We start from the raw sequence: 14,745 nt of genomic DNA, 5'->3' as shown, positions 1-14,745 counted from the left end.
TGGAAAGAAGAGCTAAATTACTATGAGATCCCTAAGATTATGACAGCATCGTTTTATCTGGCAGGACACTCTTTCTTTTGTTTTTTTTAAAAATTGGATAGTTATCGAATTGTCAGACTAATACAATAATGTTGCAAATGGCATACACACAAGATCATGAAAGCACCAGGTCTTTGCATAAGCGAAGCAAAACCCAGGCAATGGCATTGCTCAGAAATGTTGATTGTACACCTGCTTAGTCAAATTCAGAAAGACGAAAACACCCTCACGACTTTTGAACACATTTAGTGTTCCTTTACAGGACAATAATTTTTTGTGATTCAAAATATGTAGGGAAAGGGAAGGAACACAGACAAATAATTACATGAATATTGGCAATATATTAACATGTTTGTAACAACATGCTTCATGTAGAGCCAAATTATTATGGCAAAGGTACTTGTTGTGACCTTAGGTTCGCCATCACATTTAAACATCTCTCTGCTGCTTAAATCCTGCAAAAGCAATACACTGCAGATACTAGATGGTAAATGTATAAAAAGAATTGCCTAAATATAAAATCCTAACAGTAATACTGGCTCTTCCATGTTGCTCTTACCTGAACAAATAAATACATGGGGAAAAAATACAGAAAAGACTTACCAAAACCATCTTTAAAACAATAAGATGGTGGCGAATACTTGACAATCCTATAAAGTGAGACTCAAAACTAGGTTTTTTAAACACAATAGAATAATTTGATATACCATACTTTTAATCACATGCACTAGTAAGAGAAGATAAATCCAAGTCCTAGTAATGGAGCTGAGGACAAAAATTAAGGTTATTCAGTACAAGCCCAGTCCAGCTGACTGTAAATCAATTTCTCCTCCTCCTCTGTATTATCTTGTAAACTTAACAACTTTTCCCTTCAGATCTGTCCTGTAGACAAATGAGACCTTCTCACCAAAGGAAAAGCAAGCTAAATGAGCAAAGCGATAGACAAAAAGCAAAGCCTTTTTTTCCCCAAAGAGAACTTTAAATGGATAAAGCTCTTGCAGTATGTATACTGAAGTAGAAGCATAAACAGATTAATTTCTGACAGAAATGAGAATAACCAGGATATGCAACTTTTCACCTCTGTCACTGGTCCTAATCCAACTTGGCTTGCTAGTATTTGATGGCTGTTCAGTGGTCCTTTTGTTCTGCCTTGGGGGCTTTGTTTGTTTTTTAAGCAGTTGGTATGAACATCTGTCAGCTGTTTGAATCCTGACAAGATTGGTACATTGTTGGAATATTATATTGCCTTAAAGACTGAGAGGTTCTATACATTATAGATACATATCTGCAGATATACATATAAACACTTGGTTTATCTTTAGTTTGTATTCCAGGTAGAACTGCAGTTACTAACTTAACATCAGGTGACACAGGACCAACATTAAAACCTGCACCTACCCATGGTGGACAATCACAGGTACTTGCAATTATTTTGCAGTGTAAACAAAACTTCTCAGAATTAATATTTTATCAATTCCAAGAGTATGGGAATAAAATTTACAAACTAAATAAATACAGCTGGAATATATAGCAGTTTTGATTTATAGGGTAGGCAAAACAATTTCTTTCAGTGTTTCAGATTTTGTTTAAACTTTTGAATTTAAAACAGGCTAGGAATTAATGAAAACGTATTTTGTTACGTAAAGCTCCACAGCAGTGAATGGATTGCTTGTGTGTATTGGCAGACAGGATATTACATAGTAAATAGATCATAAGTATGTAATAATGCACAGCGAGACACAATTTCCTCCAGTTGCGGAAACAGTTATGAGAACCATCAAATTCCCTGTATGTTCTTAACATGGAGGAAGCTTAGAAATAGATGAATTTTTTAAAATTCGTTTTAGAAAAACCCATAAAAATATGGGGAGACAGCAAACTTTTATGCAACTTTTGGAGAAGCCTTCCATAGGATGAATCTGAGGAAATTCATACGTTTATTGGAATGTTCCATATAAATTAACAAAATATTTTTTTATGAAACATTAAAGAAACTTTAAATTAACAAAAGCAAGGAAATTCAAAGTTATGATGGAAGTGAGCCTTTTAACTAGAGATGAATTTAATTGTGCTCTTCAAATTGTACATTAAATTTTAATCCTCTAGCAGTTGGACCCAAGTAGCTGTACCAATTTGGCAAGTGAATGATACAAAACATCATTTATCTCTACTATGTTGTTTTAATGTTTACAGCTTTGTTCTAAAGGAACTCATGCTCTTGTCATCCTCGTTATAAGCAGCACATTTTTTTTGTCACTTTTTCTTGGCAAAGGAATCATTTGAAGAAAAGAACAGGCTTCTGAAGGAGCGCCTTGACAGAATATTTTCTGGCAATGAGCGCCGTTGTTCCAGAGCTCCAGTGTATGGCAGAGACTTGTTGGGAATTTGCTCTTTGATTGGTGAAAGAAAGGTCCCGCAACACTGTTCCACTGGGGACAATAAATGGAGGTGGGCTGGCTTTGTGAACTGTTACCTTTCTTTGAGTGCCTCTGAAGGCCCAAGTGATCCACTGCACGACCTGATCCTGACATCAGATCAGCAGCAGGAATCCCTAACGGATGTTGTTAATAGGTAATTTGTGAATTTCATGATTATGGATTTCTACTAAGATTACTAATTTCTAAGAGTTCTTTTCAAACATCTGTAAAACTGCCTTTTCCTGTTCATAGCTTGTTTATTTTAGGCCATTTAGCATTGCAGTAGCAGATGTGCATTACAGTAACCACTACATTTTTCTTAATGGCTGAGTTTAGAATCTTTTGTTGTTTATAATTGTCACTGTCTCCTATACGTCTGAGTGTCTTCTGTGTTTCAATTAAGATATGAGAAGAATTTCTCAACATATGAGCTTTCAGATTGCTCTCTAGAGCAAAATGAGTGCAGTTTTCCTCAAAACCCACAGTGCAAAGGAATTTGTTAGAGAGAGAATTTCAAACTTCTTTTGAATTGCTTACAGTAGGGTTTGTACAGGTGGTGCTGTTTCTTAGCAATGTCTGAGCTGCCATTCTTTGGCACGATGGAGGATTGATTTATGCATGGACTGTCAAGTCTCTTCTTTGGAGAGCAATTGACCCATTGCCACTGCCAGGAAAAATGCTAGTTTCAATCTCCTGTGCGTGGAATAAACATCTGTTTTTTCTCTTACGGAAATTCATTCAACTGCCGCTACTCATCAATAGGGCCCTACCAAATTCATGGGCATGAAAAACGCGTCACGAACTATGAAATCTGGTCTCCCCCCCGTGAAATTTGGCCTTTTGTGTGCTTTTACCATATATGCTACAGATTTCACAGAGCAGACCAGCGTTTCTCAAATTGGGGGTCCTGACTAAAAGGGAGTTACAGGGGGGGTCGCAAGGTTACTTTAGGGGAGTCGCGGTATTGCCACCCTTACTTCTGCACTGCTGCCTGCAGAGCTGGGTGGCCGGAGAGTGGTGGCTGCTGACTGAGTGCCCAGCTCTGCAGGCAGCAGCGCAGAAGTAAGGGTGGCAATACCGTACCATGCCATCCTGACTTCTGCACTGCTGCTGGTGGCGGCGCTGCCTTCAGAGGTGGGCTCCTGCCCAGCAGCCGCCGCTCTCCAGGTACCCAGCTCTGTAGGCAGCGCCACTGCCAGCAGCAGCACAGAAGGGTAGCAGTACCGCAGCCCCTCCCGACAAAAATCTTGTCTCCCTCCCCCCCCCCCCAACTCCTTTTTGGGTCAGGATCCCTACAATTACAACACCATGACATTTCAGATTTAAATAGCTGAAATTATTAAATTTACTATTTTAAAAATCCTATGACGGTGAAATTGACCAAAATGGACCGTGAATTTGGTAGGGCCCCACTCATGAAATATTGAGTGGAAATTAATATTTAGATTTGTAGACCCTGATCCTGCAAACACTCATGGGAGTAAAGTTCTCAGTCTACAGGCTCAAGGCTTTAGTCCTTTATTGTTTTATTGCAAAATATTATTTTGTAGCCGTTATCCGGATTGGCCCACAAAAACTAATTACAACATTCTACTCTTTGAGACACCTATAATATTTAGTAAGACACACACAGAATTGCGAGGCCATCTAGGTAATGGTGTAAGAATGGGATTACCCTGGGATGCTGAAAGATGACTGCTAGAATTGATCACTTAAAAGTGCAGTTTCTTTGCCTCCTGCCTATTGAAATAGTTCTGCTGCATTTTCAGGACTCGCTGTGTGTTACCAGCTGCAGTTGCTGCTCCCCCATGCTTGTATGTAGCAAAACCTCCCCCTTCATATAGTCATAAGATGAAAGTCTTCAAGCACAATCTTAAGGAGAAGGCAACTCCATATTTACATCAGCTGCACCAGATTACAACTCCACGCTTACTACAGTTCCCTGACCTCCGACTGGTGCAGTATGATTCAGGTAAAGGAGAACCTGTATTACACAGATCTGCTTCCTCTGGCAGCAGTTGAATGCTGTGTATAAAGTCTTTATAATCTCTTCTCCCTAAAACATAGGAAAGTTGGAAGCTCTTGCTGTCTTGCTTCAGAAGCTGAAAGCCGAGGGACGCCGTGTGCTGATTTTGTCACAGATGATTCTAATGTTAGATATACTGGAGCTGTTCTTGAACTTCCATTTTCTCACATTTGTCAGAATTGATGAATATGCTAACCATGAACAACGTCAGGTAAGGTCACTTTATCTGTTAACCACAGATATAGTTGTGATATACTTCTAAATTTTAATTTTGAGCACTGATACATGAAGAGGAAACCTGCTTTGTCATTTCAAAATGAATGAGAAATCTAGATTTTGTTCACTTTTCATTCCATCAGAGTGAGTGTAATCTTATTTCAGTATTGGTTTATGGTTCTGCTTACCAATTTTTCCCCCCGGTCTAGGAACTGATGAAAAGTTTCAACAGAGACAAGCGCATTTTCTGTGCCATCCTTTCCTCTCACAGTCGTTCCACAGGTGTTAATCTTGTGGAGGCAGACACTGTCGTATTCTATGACAATGATTTAAACCCAGTGATGGATGCAAAGGCTCAGGAATGGTGCGACAGAATTGGGAGATGCAAAGACATCCACATATACAGGTGACTGTTAGACAGAGCAGCCTTTTCTATAGCATGCTCTAATTTAAAATTAAAACTTAAAACGGGAAACATTGCTTCTATGTGATTTAAAATTCAGATGGAAAAAAACTTAATTTTTCAGCTAATTAAGGAAGTCAACCAAAATACTAACTAATATGTTTGTTTGGTGTCTTGTAACTGTGTTGGTCCCAGGATATGAGAGAGACAGGGTATGTGAGGTAATATCTTTTATTGGACCAATTTCTGTTGGTGGAAGGTGGAAGCTTTTGAGCTTCATAGAGCTCTTCTTCAGGTCTGGGGAAGGTAACCATTGTGTCTGAGCTCAATACATATAGGGACAGATTGTTAAGCATAAGAGGTTCACACATGATGTAGAAGACCACTTAAAATGAAGTGCCAGCATTTCTGTGAAGCTCAAAAGTTTGTCCCTTCCACCAACAGAGGTTGGTCCAATTAAAGATATAACTTCACTTACCTTTCTCTCTAATTAACAATATAGTCTGTCTTAAAAACAATAGATTTTTTGAAACATTTATACTGAAGTGTTCTGTCTTTTAATTTTTCTAGATGAATTACTATCCTTTGTATGTTAATTTGATCACTAATAGAAAGTTTTATAATGGATGTGTTTGGGTTCCCCTCAGGGAAAATGTTACAGTAAGATAGGACTGAGGGCAAAAAATCATAAATAACAATTGATCACAATGTAACAACGCTCAGGGTAGAAACTCCTAGTATAGATTCTTTCTCTAATGTTTATTATTAAATTATGTTTCACAAATGCTGTTGTTTTTTGTTATTTCTAAATAATGACAGTTTTATTAATGATAGCCCACCCTTTGTGATAAATCTAAGACAAAGTAAACATGATGTCAAGGGCTTGTCTAGGTCTAGACCAGGATAAAAGGTGTGTCCTTAAACTGTGTTAGCTAGTGTGTTTTAACTAGCATGTTTTGCAACTACACCTCTACCTCAATATAATGCTGCCCTCAGGAGCCAAAAAATCTTACCGCGTTATAGGTGAAACCGCGTTATATCGAACTTGCTTTGATCCGCTGGAGTGCGCAGCCCCCCCCCCCCCCCCCCCCGGAGCTCTGCTTTACCGCGTTATATCAGAATTTGTGTTATATCGGGTCGCGTTATATCAGGGTGGAGGTGTATAGTGTATTTTTAACATGTGTTAGCTGGCAGGGGGTGTCTAGGCTTCACCTCAACCAGCTTATGTGTAAAATACAACTTGCCTTGTCTACACTAGAGTTTTAAAATATGTTAGTTAAAATGTGCTAGCTAACACTGTTTAAGAATACACATTTTATCCTCCACTAGACAAAGCCCTACAAGTTCAGCTTTATTGTTCATGGTGGTGGCTAAAATTCTTCTTTGATTTCTGGAAACCATTGTGAGAATGGTATAACAAATTCTCTGTCATTTTTTCTAGGCTTGTAAGTGGTAATTCTGTGGAAGAGAAGCTTCTGAAAAATGGCACTAAGGATTTGATCCGAGAAGTAGCTGCTCAGGGAAATGACTATTCCATGGCCTTTTTAACACAGGTACTTTTATATTAAGATTTTTTCATTTTTTTTCCCCAAGAGATTTCTCGTAATTGATATGATATATGGATCATAAAGCCAAAGGTTTAGTAGAAATTTATTTAGATTGGTATTTGAGTTAAGCAATCAGTAAGTCTAATATATGTCTAGTTAATACACTGTTCTTAAGATATATTTGGGCCACCTAGTGGCCTGATAATATACTACTGTGCTCAAGAGCTGGGTTTGATTTCAGCCTGGTCTCTTACCCATTGATATAATTCTGTGGAGCTTGAAAGGATAGAAGTGGCAATATATAGCTTTGAAAATGAGAATATAAAGTGCAGGCCTGGGAAATGTGAACTGTGGGCTCTTCAGAACTCCCTTACGGTACACTTAGTATACAAAGTACACTTATCCTTCTCTACCCTCCTCTGGCAAAAGTGTACTGAAGAGAAAGGAAAATCTTTCCAGAAATATTGTTAGAAAAGTTAAAGGTTTCTCTTTTAACTAAGATCCTACTTATAAGCTCCATTTGCCCCCAAGTTAACTCTGAGTAACATCAGAAATTGAAATAATCTAGAAGAACTTAATGTACTTTTTTCCCCCCCTGCCCTTCTACCAAGCAAACTATCCAGGAGCTGTTTGAGGTTCATTCTCCTATGGAGGATTCTGGTTTTAGAGTGAAAGCAGAGGAATTTGTGGTACTTTCTCAGGAGCCCTCTCCAGCAGAAACAATCTCACCCAAGGTTGCAAGACCTTTTATAGAGGTAATTGCATAACAAATTTGTCTTAATGGGCATCAGAGGACGAAAGGAGAAAGTACAACAGTATGAGTTGAGTCTGAAATGTCTCCTTAACTATTTGAATTCTAACTTTTGAATTCCATTGTTTAGCTTTTTTGTTTAAAATTTTCTTCTGTTTTAGCAAAGTTTATAAAACATATATAGCTGAGTATTCCGTTGGAGCTGTTTGGTCTCTTTGCTGAATACATACGTAAATATTTATTGTAAAAATTTGCATCATGTGTATGGCCTTTTTTTTTTTAAACATATTCAGAATGTAATCAGTGGGATTTCCCTACCTGACCTGTGTGCATGATGTGCATTAACACTAATGGGAGATGAACGCATGCACGGAGAGCAGAAATACCAAAGTACTCCTTTTAATAGCCCTCTGCAAAAGTAATTCTTAATTCTCCCTCTACCTCTACCTTTTTATAGTAGTGTGGCTTTTTATTTAACCAATTTCTTCAAGGTACTAGAGCAATTGGCCTATACAATAAATTAATTGCTTGTTGTCCTCTGAGTTTGAAACCAACTGGTATCTTGAATTATAGGAATAAGAGAGCCAGTTTATTAATGGTTGAAAGTAATTTTTGGAAATATTTAATTTTTTTAATGCCATTATAGTGTGTGGTGTAGGGAGGGCAAGTTTAATGGCAAAGTAGACAGGATGTATATTTGTATAGTTTTCATTCAAAATAATTGATATTGGGTGTGGGTGGGGCTGTGCCACTATGACAGTACTTAACACTTTTATTGTGAAAGCATGTACTTGTGTAAATTTGTGGCTTTATTTACAATCTTCAGGTTGCTCGAAAGCTGATTGAAGTTCATGAAAATCTTTCCATCGACTTCAGTGGGCTTTGCGTCAACCCTTTGAAGCATATTTTTGTAAAGGTATATTGTATCTTTTAAAACCTTTATTTTTTAAAAGGCTCTCAACAGCATTGAACAAGAAGATGAAGAGCCAAACAAACATGTACAAGAAGCAGGAGCAGAATCAAGCATAGAACCTTTAATTTCAGAACTGTATGAGCGAAAGTACAATGAAGAGCCCTCGCAGTTGCAGGAGTTAGTTGCTGTTGTGGATCAGGTACCTTGACTTTCCATACACATTTTCTTAAAACAATTGGGAATGTTTAGTTCAAAAACTTCAACTTTCTGCACTCTGACCTTAGGAGCAGCTTTGCTTTCTAAGAGCCTGATACTGCTCCTGTTGAAATCAGTGGCAAAACTCCAACTGACTTCCATGGGGCATTACACCTTAAACAAAGGAGGTTTATTTTAAATGACAGCTTTGGTAACCCCTGTTTGCATTGTAACTTTGTTATCCTCAGCAATAACTGTCTTCTCCTAATGTATTCCCTTAGCTTACTCCAATTGAGAAGTATGCTTTGAATTATTTGGAGCTCTTCCATGTTTCCATTGATGAGAGTAAACCAAGAATAAGTGAGGTAAGATATCAATGAATACACATTCTCGTATACTTCTGCAGTTCATACCAGCAGAGATACATCTTCAGTATGAGTGAAAAACCCTCTGAAGATACTGTTATGAGCCTTGGCACCATAGTATCTAAGCACCTCACAGACATTATTGAATTTTTCCTCCCAAGACCCCTTAGAGGTAGGCAAGTATTATTCTCATTTTACAAATGAGAAACTAAGGCAGGGACATTCACATGGCCATGGTCCTGCAAACACTCATGTATGTGCATTACTTGAAACATAGGAATAGTCCCATTGACTGCAAAGGGATTGCTTATTTGAATAATGTTGAGCACATGCATAAATTGCAGGACTGGGGCACAACTGTCTTGCTCAAGGTCACATGGGATGTCTGACAGAGCCAAGTAATGAACCCCAGATCTGAGCTTATTTATTTGCAGACTAACCCAAATGATCCTTTTAAACATCATTGGGGAGCAGAAAACCCCTTATTAAAATTTCATTAAAGAAATTTTGTTAAAAAAAAATGCAGGTTATAATGTTTAAAAAGTGCTCTACCTGAAAATTAGAAATTTCAAAAGAATTTGCCCATTTCCCAAAATGCAAGTTGACATTGTCCCTGTAAAGATTTTAGTCCATCAGATAGTACTGTATAGAGTTTTATAAATGGACTGAGTTGTCACTTAGGTGGAATTGAAAGCTTCAAAAAAAGCATGGGAATTTTATCACATGAAGGAACTGAAAGAAAAGGAGGAAAAAATGCTTTGGGAAGAAGAGGAGGAACTACTTACCTACACTCGGGAGGATGCATACAACAAGGTAATGACTTAGAGATTGTTGTGTCACTTAATAGCTATTCATTCTTGGTGTTATGCAGTCAGTTCACTGGCATTGTTTGAACTGTTGTCTCTCTTTGCTTTATAGGAATATGTTTACGAAGGCCCAGATGGACAAACAGAAATAATGCCTGTAAGTTATTTAGGCTTTAATCTCTTTGAAGAGAAGAAATCTGTAGTTAGTTAACAAATCATAATGACCTGTATACTGTGTTTTGTGCAGCTTTGGACTCCCCCTACCCCACCTCAGGATGACAATGACATCTACATCGATTCTGTTATGTGTCTGATGTATGATACCAACCCAATTCCAGAGTCTAAGTTGCCCCCAGTGTACGTCAGGAAGGAGCGTAAGCGACACAAAACGGATCCATCTGGTAAATGTTTGGTTCAAAAAAGTTCTGAGACTTATCAGCAGAAGGCAAAATTAAATTTTACATAGTGTCTTCCAACAGCTTGCCCCACATAATCGGTCTTCAAAAAAATCAAAGGGTCTGATCATGCAGTTTTTACGGGCAGGTTTGAAGTGTCTGAAAGTTTTGTCTGTTTAATAGCGGCAGAATCAATTTCAAAACAGGGTAGTCGTGAACTATATAACTTGCCTGTAACAGTGTCTCTTGCCACTCATACATTGGGGCTTATTGTTTATTTTAAGATTCCTTTTTACTTTGTCTGTCTTCCTTTTTACTGTAAACAATTACAATGTCTCATTTCTAAACCTGTTCTTTTAATATAGTAATTAGGCCAAAGTTAATTTGCAACATGCTTAGCTGTTTAAAATGTATGACATTATTTATAAAGTGAACAATTACAAAAACCACTGGCCATATTCGATTTAGTTAAACCAGTGATACTCAGACAGGCTTGCAAGCCGCAAGTGTCTCTTTAATGTGTCTCCTGCAGCTTTTGCATCGCATGATATTAAAATGCTGTGTCATTTAATTATTAACCGGTCCGAATGCTTTTACTGTGTTGTTAATGAATTAAGTTATCAACTTGCAATAAGTTAACAACTTATTTGCTGTGACAATAAATATAATATACACTGCTACCTCGATATAATGCTGTCCTCGGGAGCCAAAAAATCTTACCGCGTTATAGGTGAAACCGAGTTATATCGAACTTGCTTTGATCTGCCGGAGTGCGCAGCCCCGCCCCCCCGGAGCACTGCTTTACTGCGTTATATCCGAATTCGTGTTATATCGGGTCACGTTATATCGGGGTAGAGGTGTAGTACCATAGTAAATGAAACAATGAATTCACACTACTATGGCTCTTTTGGGTAATGTTGATCACGGATTTGGCTCCTGAACCACTGAGGTTTGAGTATCACTGAGTTAAACAATACTTTTTAATAGGTAGCCTTTGGTTTAACCTACAGCCATTTGTTTTACTCACAGCCAGATAGTTACTACTGATCTGTATGTGTTGCTTGCCTTAACAAAATGCCCTCTTTTACTATCTCACTGAAGATGGCATCACTTTTCTAGCTGCAGGTAGAAAGAAGAAGCAGCGCCATGGAGAGGCTGTTATTCCTCCTCGATCACTTTTTGACCGAGCCACTCCAGGGATGTTGAAAATGCGACGAGAGGGCAAAGAACAGAAGAAGAACATACTGTTGAAACAGCAAACACAATTTGCAAAGCCTTTGCCAACTCTTGTCAAACCAGCTGCTGAGGCTGGACAGGACAATCCTGAGTGGTTGATTAGTGAAGACTGGGCACTACTACAGGTAAGATGAACCCTCTGCTTTCCAGTCTCATCATTTTGCTATAATGTAGTTACTAACTTCGGACATGGCTATTTTCTGACTTTATCCCTGCAATGTTATTTCTAGTTTCTAGGGGCTAGACTGGCACTTTGCAGTCTGTTCTGAGTGAGGGGCAGCACGTAGCTGTGCTGCTACAGGAACAGATCAGGGACCAAAACTGTGACTGTCTGTCACAGTTCTGTGCCTGTTCTCCCTTTGCTCCACAAAGGAAGTAAGCTGCACCAGCCCTTTTCCTGGCCCATCTTCCCGTACATGCCAGATCAGTTGTGCTGGCTGAGGGCTTAGAGAATGCAGCCAAAATTCTGTACATCTGTGTGGGAGGGAGAAGCTTCCATCAGATGCTTCATGTTATAACCAATATTGTGACAAGCTTGTGCAGGGGGGTAAGAGCACCTTATACTCGATTATTCCTCTGCATAGGAGTGCAAGCTGGTTCTCTAAAAGGGTCTTTTGGGGTTAGCCTGAGAATAAGATTTCTTTATGATTAAATTAATGGCCTGACAACACATACAGAAAACATTTAGTTTAGAAGTTTGTAGTGATTTTATTTGTCACCCTGAATTTTGCACCTTTTGATTTTCCAGGCAGTGAAGCAATTACTGGAACTTCCTTTAAACCTTGCTGTCATGTCACCGGCGCACACACCCAACTGGGATCTTGTTAGTGACGTTGTTAACTCATGTAGCCGAGTCTATCGCTCACCAAAACAATGCCGAAACCGATATGAAAATGTCATTATTCCAAGAGAAGAAGGAAAAGTGAGTTTGTTGAATGGTGCATCCTTTTGAATTTCAGTTTGTAGTGTTCTTTTTCTGAACTCTGTAAACACATTTTTCTTAAATATTTCAACAGTATAACTGAATAATTTTTAAAAGTATGTAAGAGTATCCTTGTTAGGATTTTCACTTATTTTGTGATTTACTTTGAAAAGAAAAAGCACCTGAACAAAATCTGCCACAAAAGATCTAACTTTCCTTCTTGTTTTACAGTTAATGTACGAAGCTAATCCTAAAAAGAAGACAAAAAGCATTTATAAGGTGTGTATTGGAATTCTTTCCAAATCAAATCTAGACGCTGTGGTATTTAGCATCAGTAGAGGTGGGCAAATGATTCATAGAAGAGCTATATTGAGTATTTCTTGAATAGTGAAACAGCAGTTAAAATTCTGACTCTCTTTTTGCTTGTTGGTAGAGTAGATTGACACCAGATTTCAGCACCTGTAATTAGTAGCTAAATTGTAAATCACACACACAGTTTCGTTGTTTCAGCTTAATCACTAGTGAGTATTTGTCCACTTCACAAAAACACCACATAGTTCATCATGATTATTATCATAGTACTTAACATTTATAATAGCACATTTCATATAAGAATTTAAGTGATTTAGAATTAATGAATTAATCTTGAAAAACACTTGCGTGGTATAGTATTATCCCCGTTTTACAGATGCAGAAACTGAGTCACATAGCTAAGTGACTTCCTCCAAACCATACAGCAAGTTGCATGACAGAACTGGGAGTAGATCCAGAAGTTCTGACTTTCTCCCGTTTTCTGACTAGTAGTCAGGCTCATCTCTCATTTGCAGTCGCTGCTTAGGAGAAGCCAAGTACTGGAACTAAAAATGGTGTTGGAGAGTAACATAGCTTTGTTAGGAGAACTGTGCTGTGGTAATTTTACAGTACTTGTATGCGCTATGCATAGCTAGGCTTTTTTAAATGTAAAGGTTTTTTGTTTTTATTTTTAGACCAAAAATAGTCGTCCGCTTCGTACCAATCAGATCTATGCCCAAGATGAAGGTGCAACCCACACCCAGCTTTATACTAATCATTTTGAGATGATGAAAATGATTGCAGGAAAGAGAAGTCCACCAATCAAACCCCTGTAAGTAAGCTAAATGAGGATATTTCCTATTTCACTATATACTATGGGTGCCCCCAGCCTTTTAAACATAATTATATTCTCAACCACTGTCCTAGCCAAGGACCTTTTTACTTTCTCATGTTTGTGACGCAAACATGCTCACATGCTTTTCTCTTTTGTGTCTCTGTTCTTGAACTCTTCCCCTTCCCCCTGTTGTCCTGTGGCTGTGAGGATGGAACTGATATCTGTTCTTATGTGGGTTTAATTTTAGGTCCTTTTTTGGGCAGGGGGCGGCAGTGGGGCAGAGAATACCATTTAAGAAAAGTCTCCACCATACAGCACATGTTTTTTCTGCCTAAGCTACAAAAATCCTGAAATCATAGTAATATCTTATGCTTATTTGTGTGGCACCTGCCAGCTACATTTATTTAACGTTTGCTGTAAAAGTCTGTCTATCTTAATGCATCCCTCCATGTATGAGCATTAGTGCTGCTGGGAATGCCTGAGAAACATCATCAGAAATGCAAAGCGTTACCTTACAAAACATATAAAATTAAATGTTGCTGCTAAGGTTTTTTCTCTCCAGTAATGTAATTTTGGTTAATTTCAGACTTGGCATGAATCCTTTCCAGAAGAATCCAAAGCATGCTTCTGTGCTTGCAGAAAGGTGGGTAGTTACTGTGTCTTAAAGGGTTTAAAAATGGCTTAAAAACTGGGGTTTTCTTTTTAAAATGTTCATTTCTAAATTCTTTTACTGCTTTTATTTCTAGTGGAATCAACTATGATAAGCCACTTCCTCCAATTCAGGTTGCATCCCTCCGAGCAGAGCGTATTGCTAAAGAGAAAAAGGTACATCTTATATCTGAATTATATGAACTGACTGCAGTAAAAGCAATCAAGTGTGATGCCCTTCCATGCTGTGCTTGAACTTACCAACATTGTGTCTGTTTGCTATGAGTGGGTAGTTGTAATTTGTGGTCGTTAAACCCATATTACTTCCTTTTACTTTTGAGCTCAGTCTTTTCCTGTTTGATATCCTGCTGCAGCAGTAGCCCACTAATTTCTGTATTCTAAATAATAACAAAATAAAATTGCACTAGAAAATGAATAATGGGAATGTGACATGAGCTGACTTCTAAGGGAAGTTTTCCACTATAGTGGCCTGCACATGCAGTGTTCCAGTCTTCTCTTTAGTTGAGTTTGAACATCAAATTCCTAAACAGGAAGTTTCCTATTGGCCTATCTTAATGTAATAGTATTCACAAGCACCTAGGACTCTCTTTTTTTTTTTTTTTTTTTTTTGAGACACACTCAAAAAGCAACCTACTTCCTCATTTTATTGTTATTCATTCTGTAGCCCCCATTCATATTTTATCCAGTAAGAGCTGCCCTGCTTCATCAGCTAATGTAAG

General features: G+C 38.1%; 1 protein-coding gene across 1 annotated transcript in view; it reads left to right on the top strand.

Moving 5' to 3' along the window:
* Positions 1-14,745, top strand: part of EP400 (E1A binding protein p400) — a 62,988-nt gene that overhangs the window by 34,653 nt on the left and 13,590 nt on the right. Inside the window, exons 27-44 of the mRNA XM_065417506.1 lie at positions 1,362-1,456; positions 2,312-2,610; positions 4,226-4,428; positions 4,524-4,693; positions 4,908-5,104; positions 6,543-6,654; positions 7,260-7,403; positions 8,353-8,511; positions 8,789-8,872; positions 9,554-9,685; positions 9,791-9,835; positions 9,926-10,079; positions 11,193-11,434; positions 12,058-12,231; positions 12,463-12,510; positions 13,218-13,354; positions 13,944-14,000; positions 14,104-14,182. Coding sequence (XP_065273578.1) covers positions 1,362-1,456; positions 2,312-2,610; positions 4,226-4,428; positions 4,524-4,693; positions 4,908-5,104; positions 6,543-6,654; positions 7,260-7,403; positions 8,353-8,511; positions 8,789-8,872; positions 9,554-9,685; positions 9,791-9,835; positions 9,926-10,079; positions 11,193-11,434; positions 12,058-12,231; positions 12,463-12,510; positions 13,218-13,354; positions 13,944-14,000; positions 14,104-14,182 — 2,531 coding nt within the window. The remainder of the gene's footprint in view (positions 1-1,361; positions 1,457-2,311; positions 2,611-4,225; positions 4,429-4,523; positions 4,694-4,907; positions 5,105-6,542; positions 6,655-7,259; positions 7,404-8,352; positions 8,512-8,788; positions 8,873-9,553; positions 9,686-9,790; positions 9,836-9,925; positions 10,080-11,192; positions 11,435-12,057; positions 12,232-12,462; positions 12,511-13,217; positions 13,355-13,943; positions 14,001-14,103; positions 14,183-14,745) is intronic.

Source organism: Emys orbicularis, chromosome 16 (assembly GCF_028017835.1).
Source record: "Emys orbicularis isolate rEmyOrb1 chromosome 16, rEmyOrb1.hap1, whole genome shotgun sequence".
NCBI lineage: Eukaryota > Metazoa > Chordata > Testudines > Emydidae > Emys > Emys orbicularis.
Note: the sequence above shows the minus strand (reverse complement) of the source record. Positions and strands in the feature narration are given on the sequence as shown.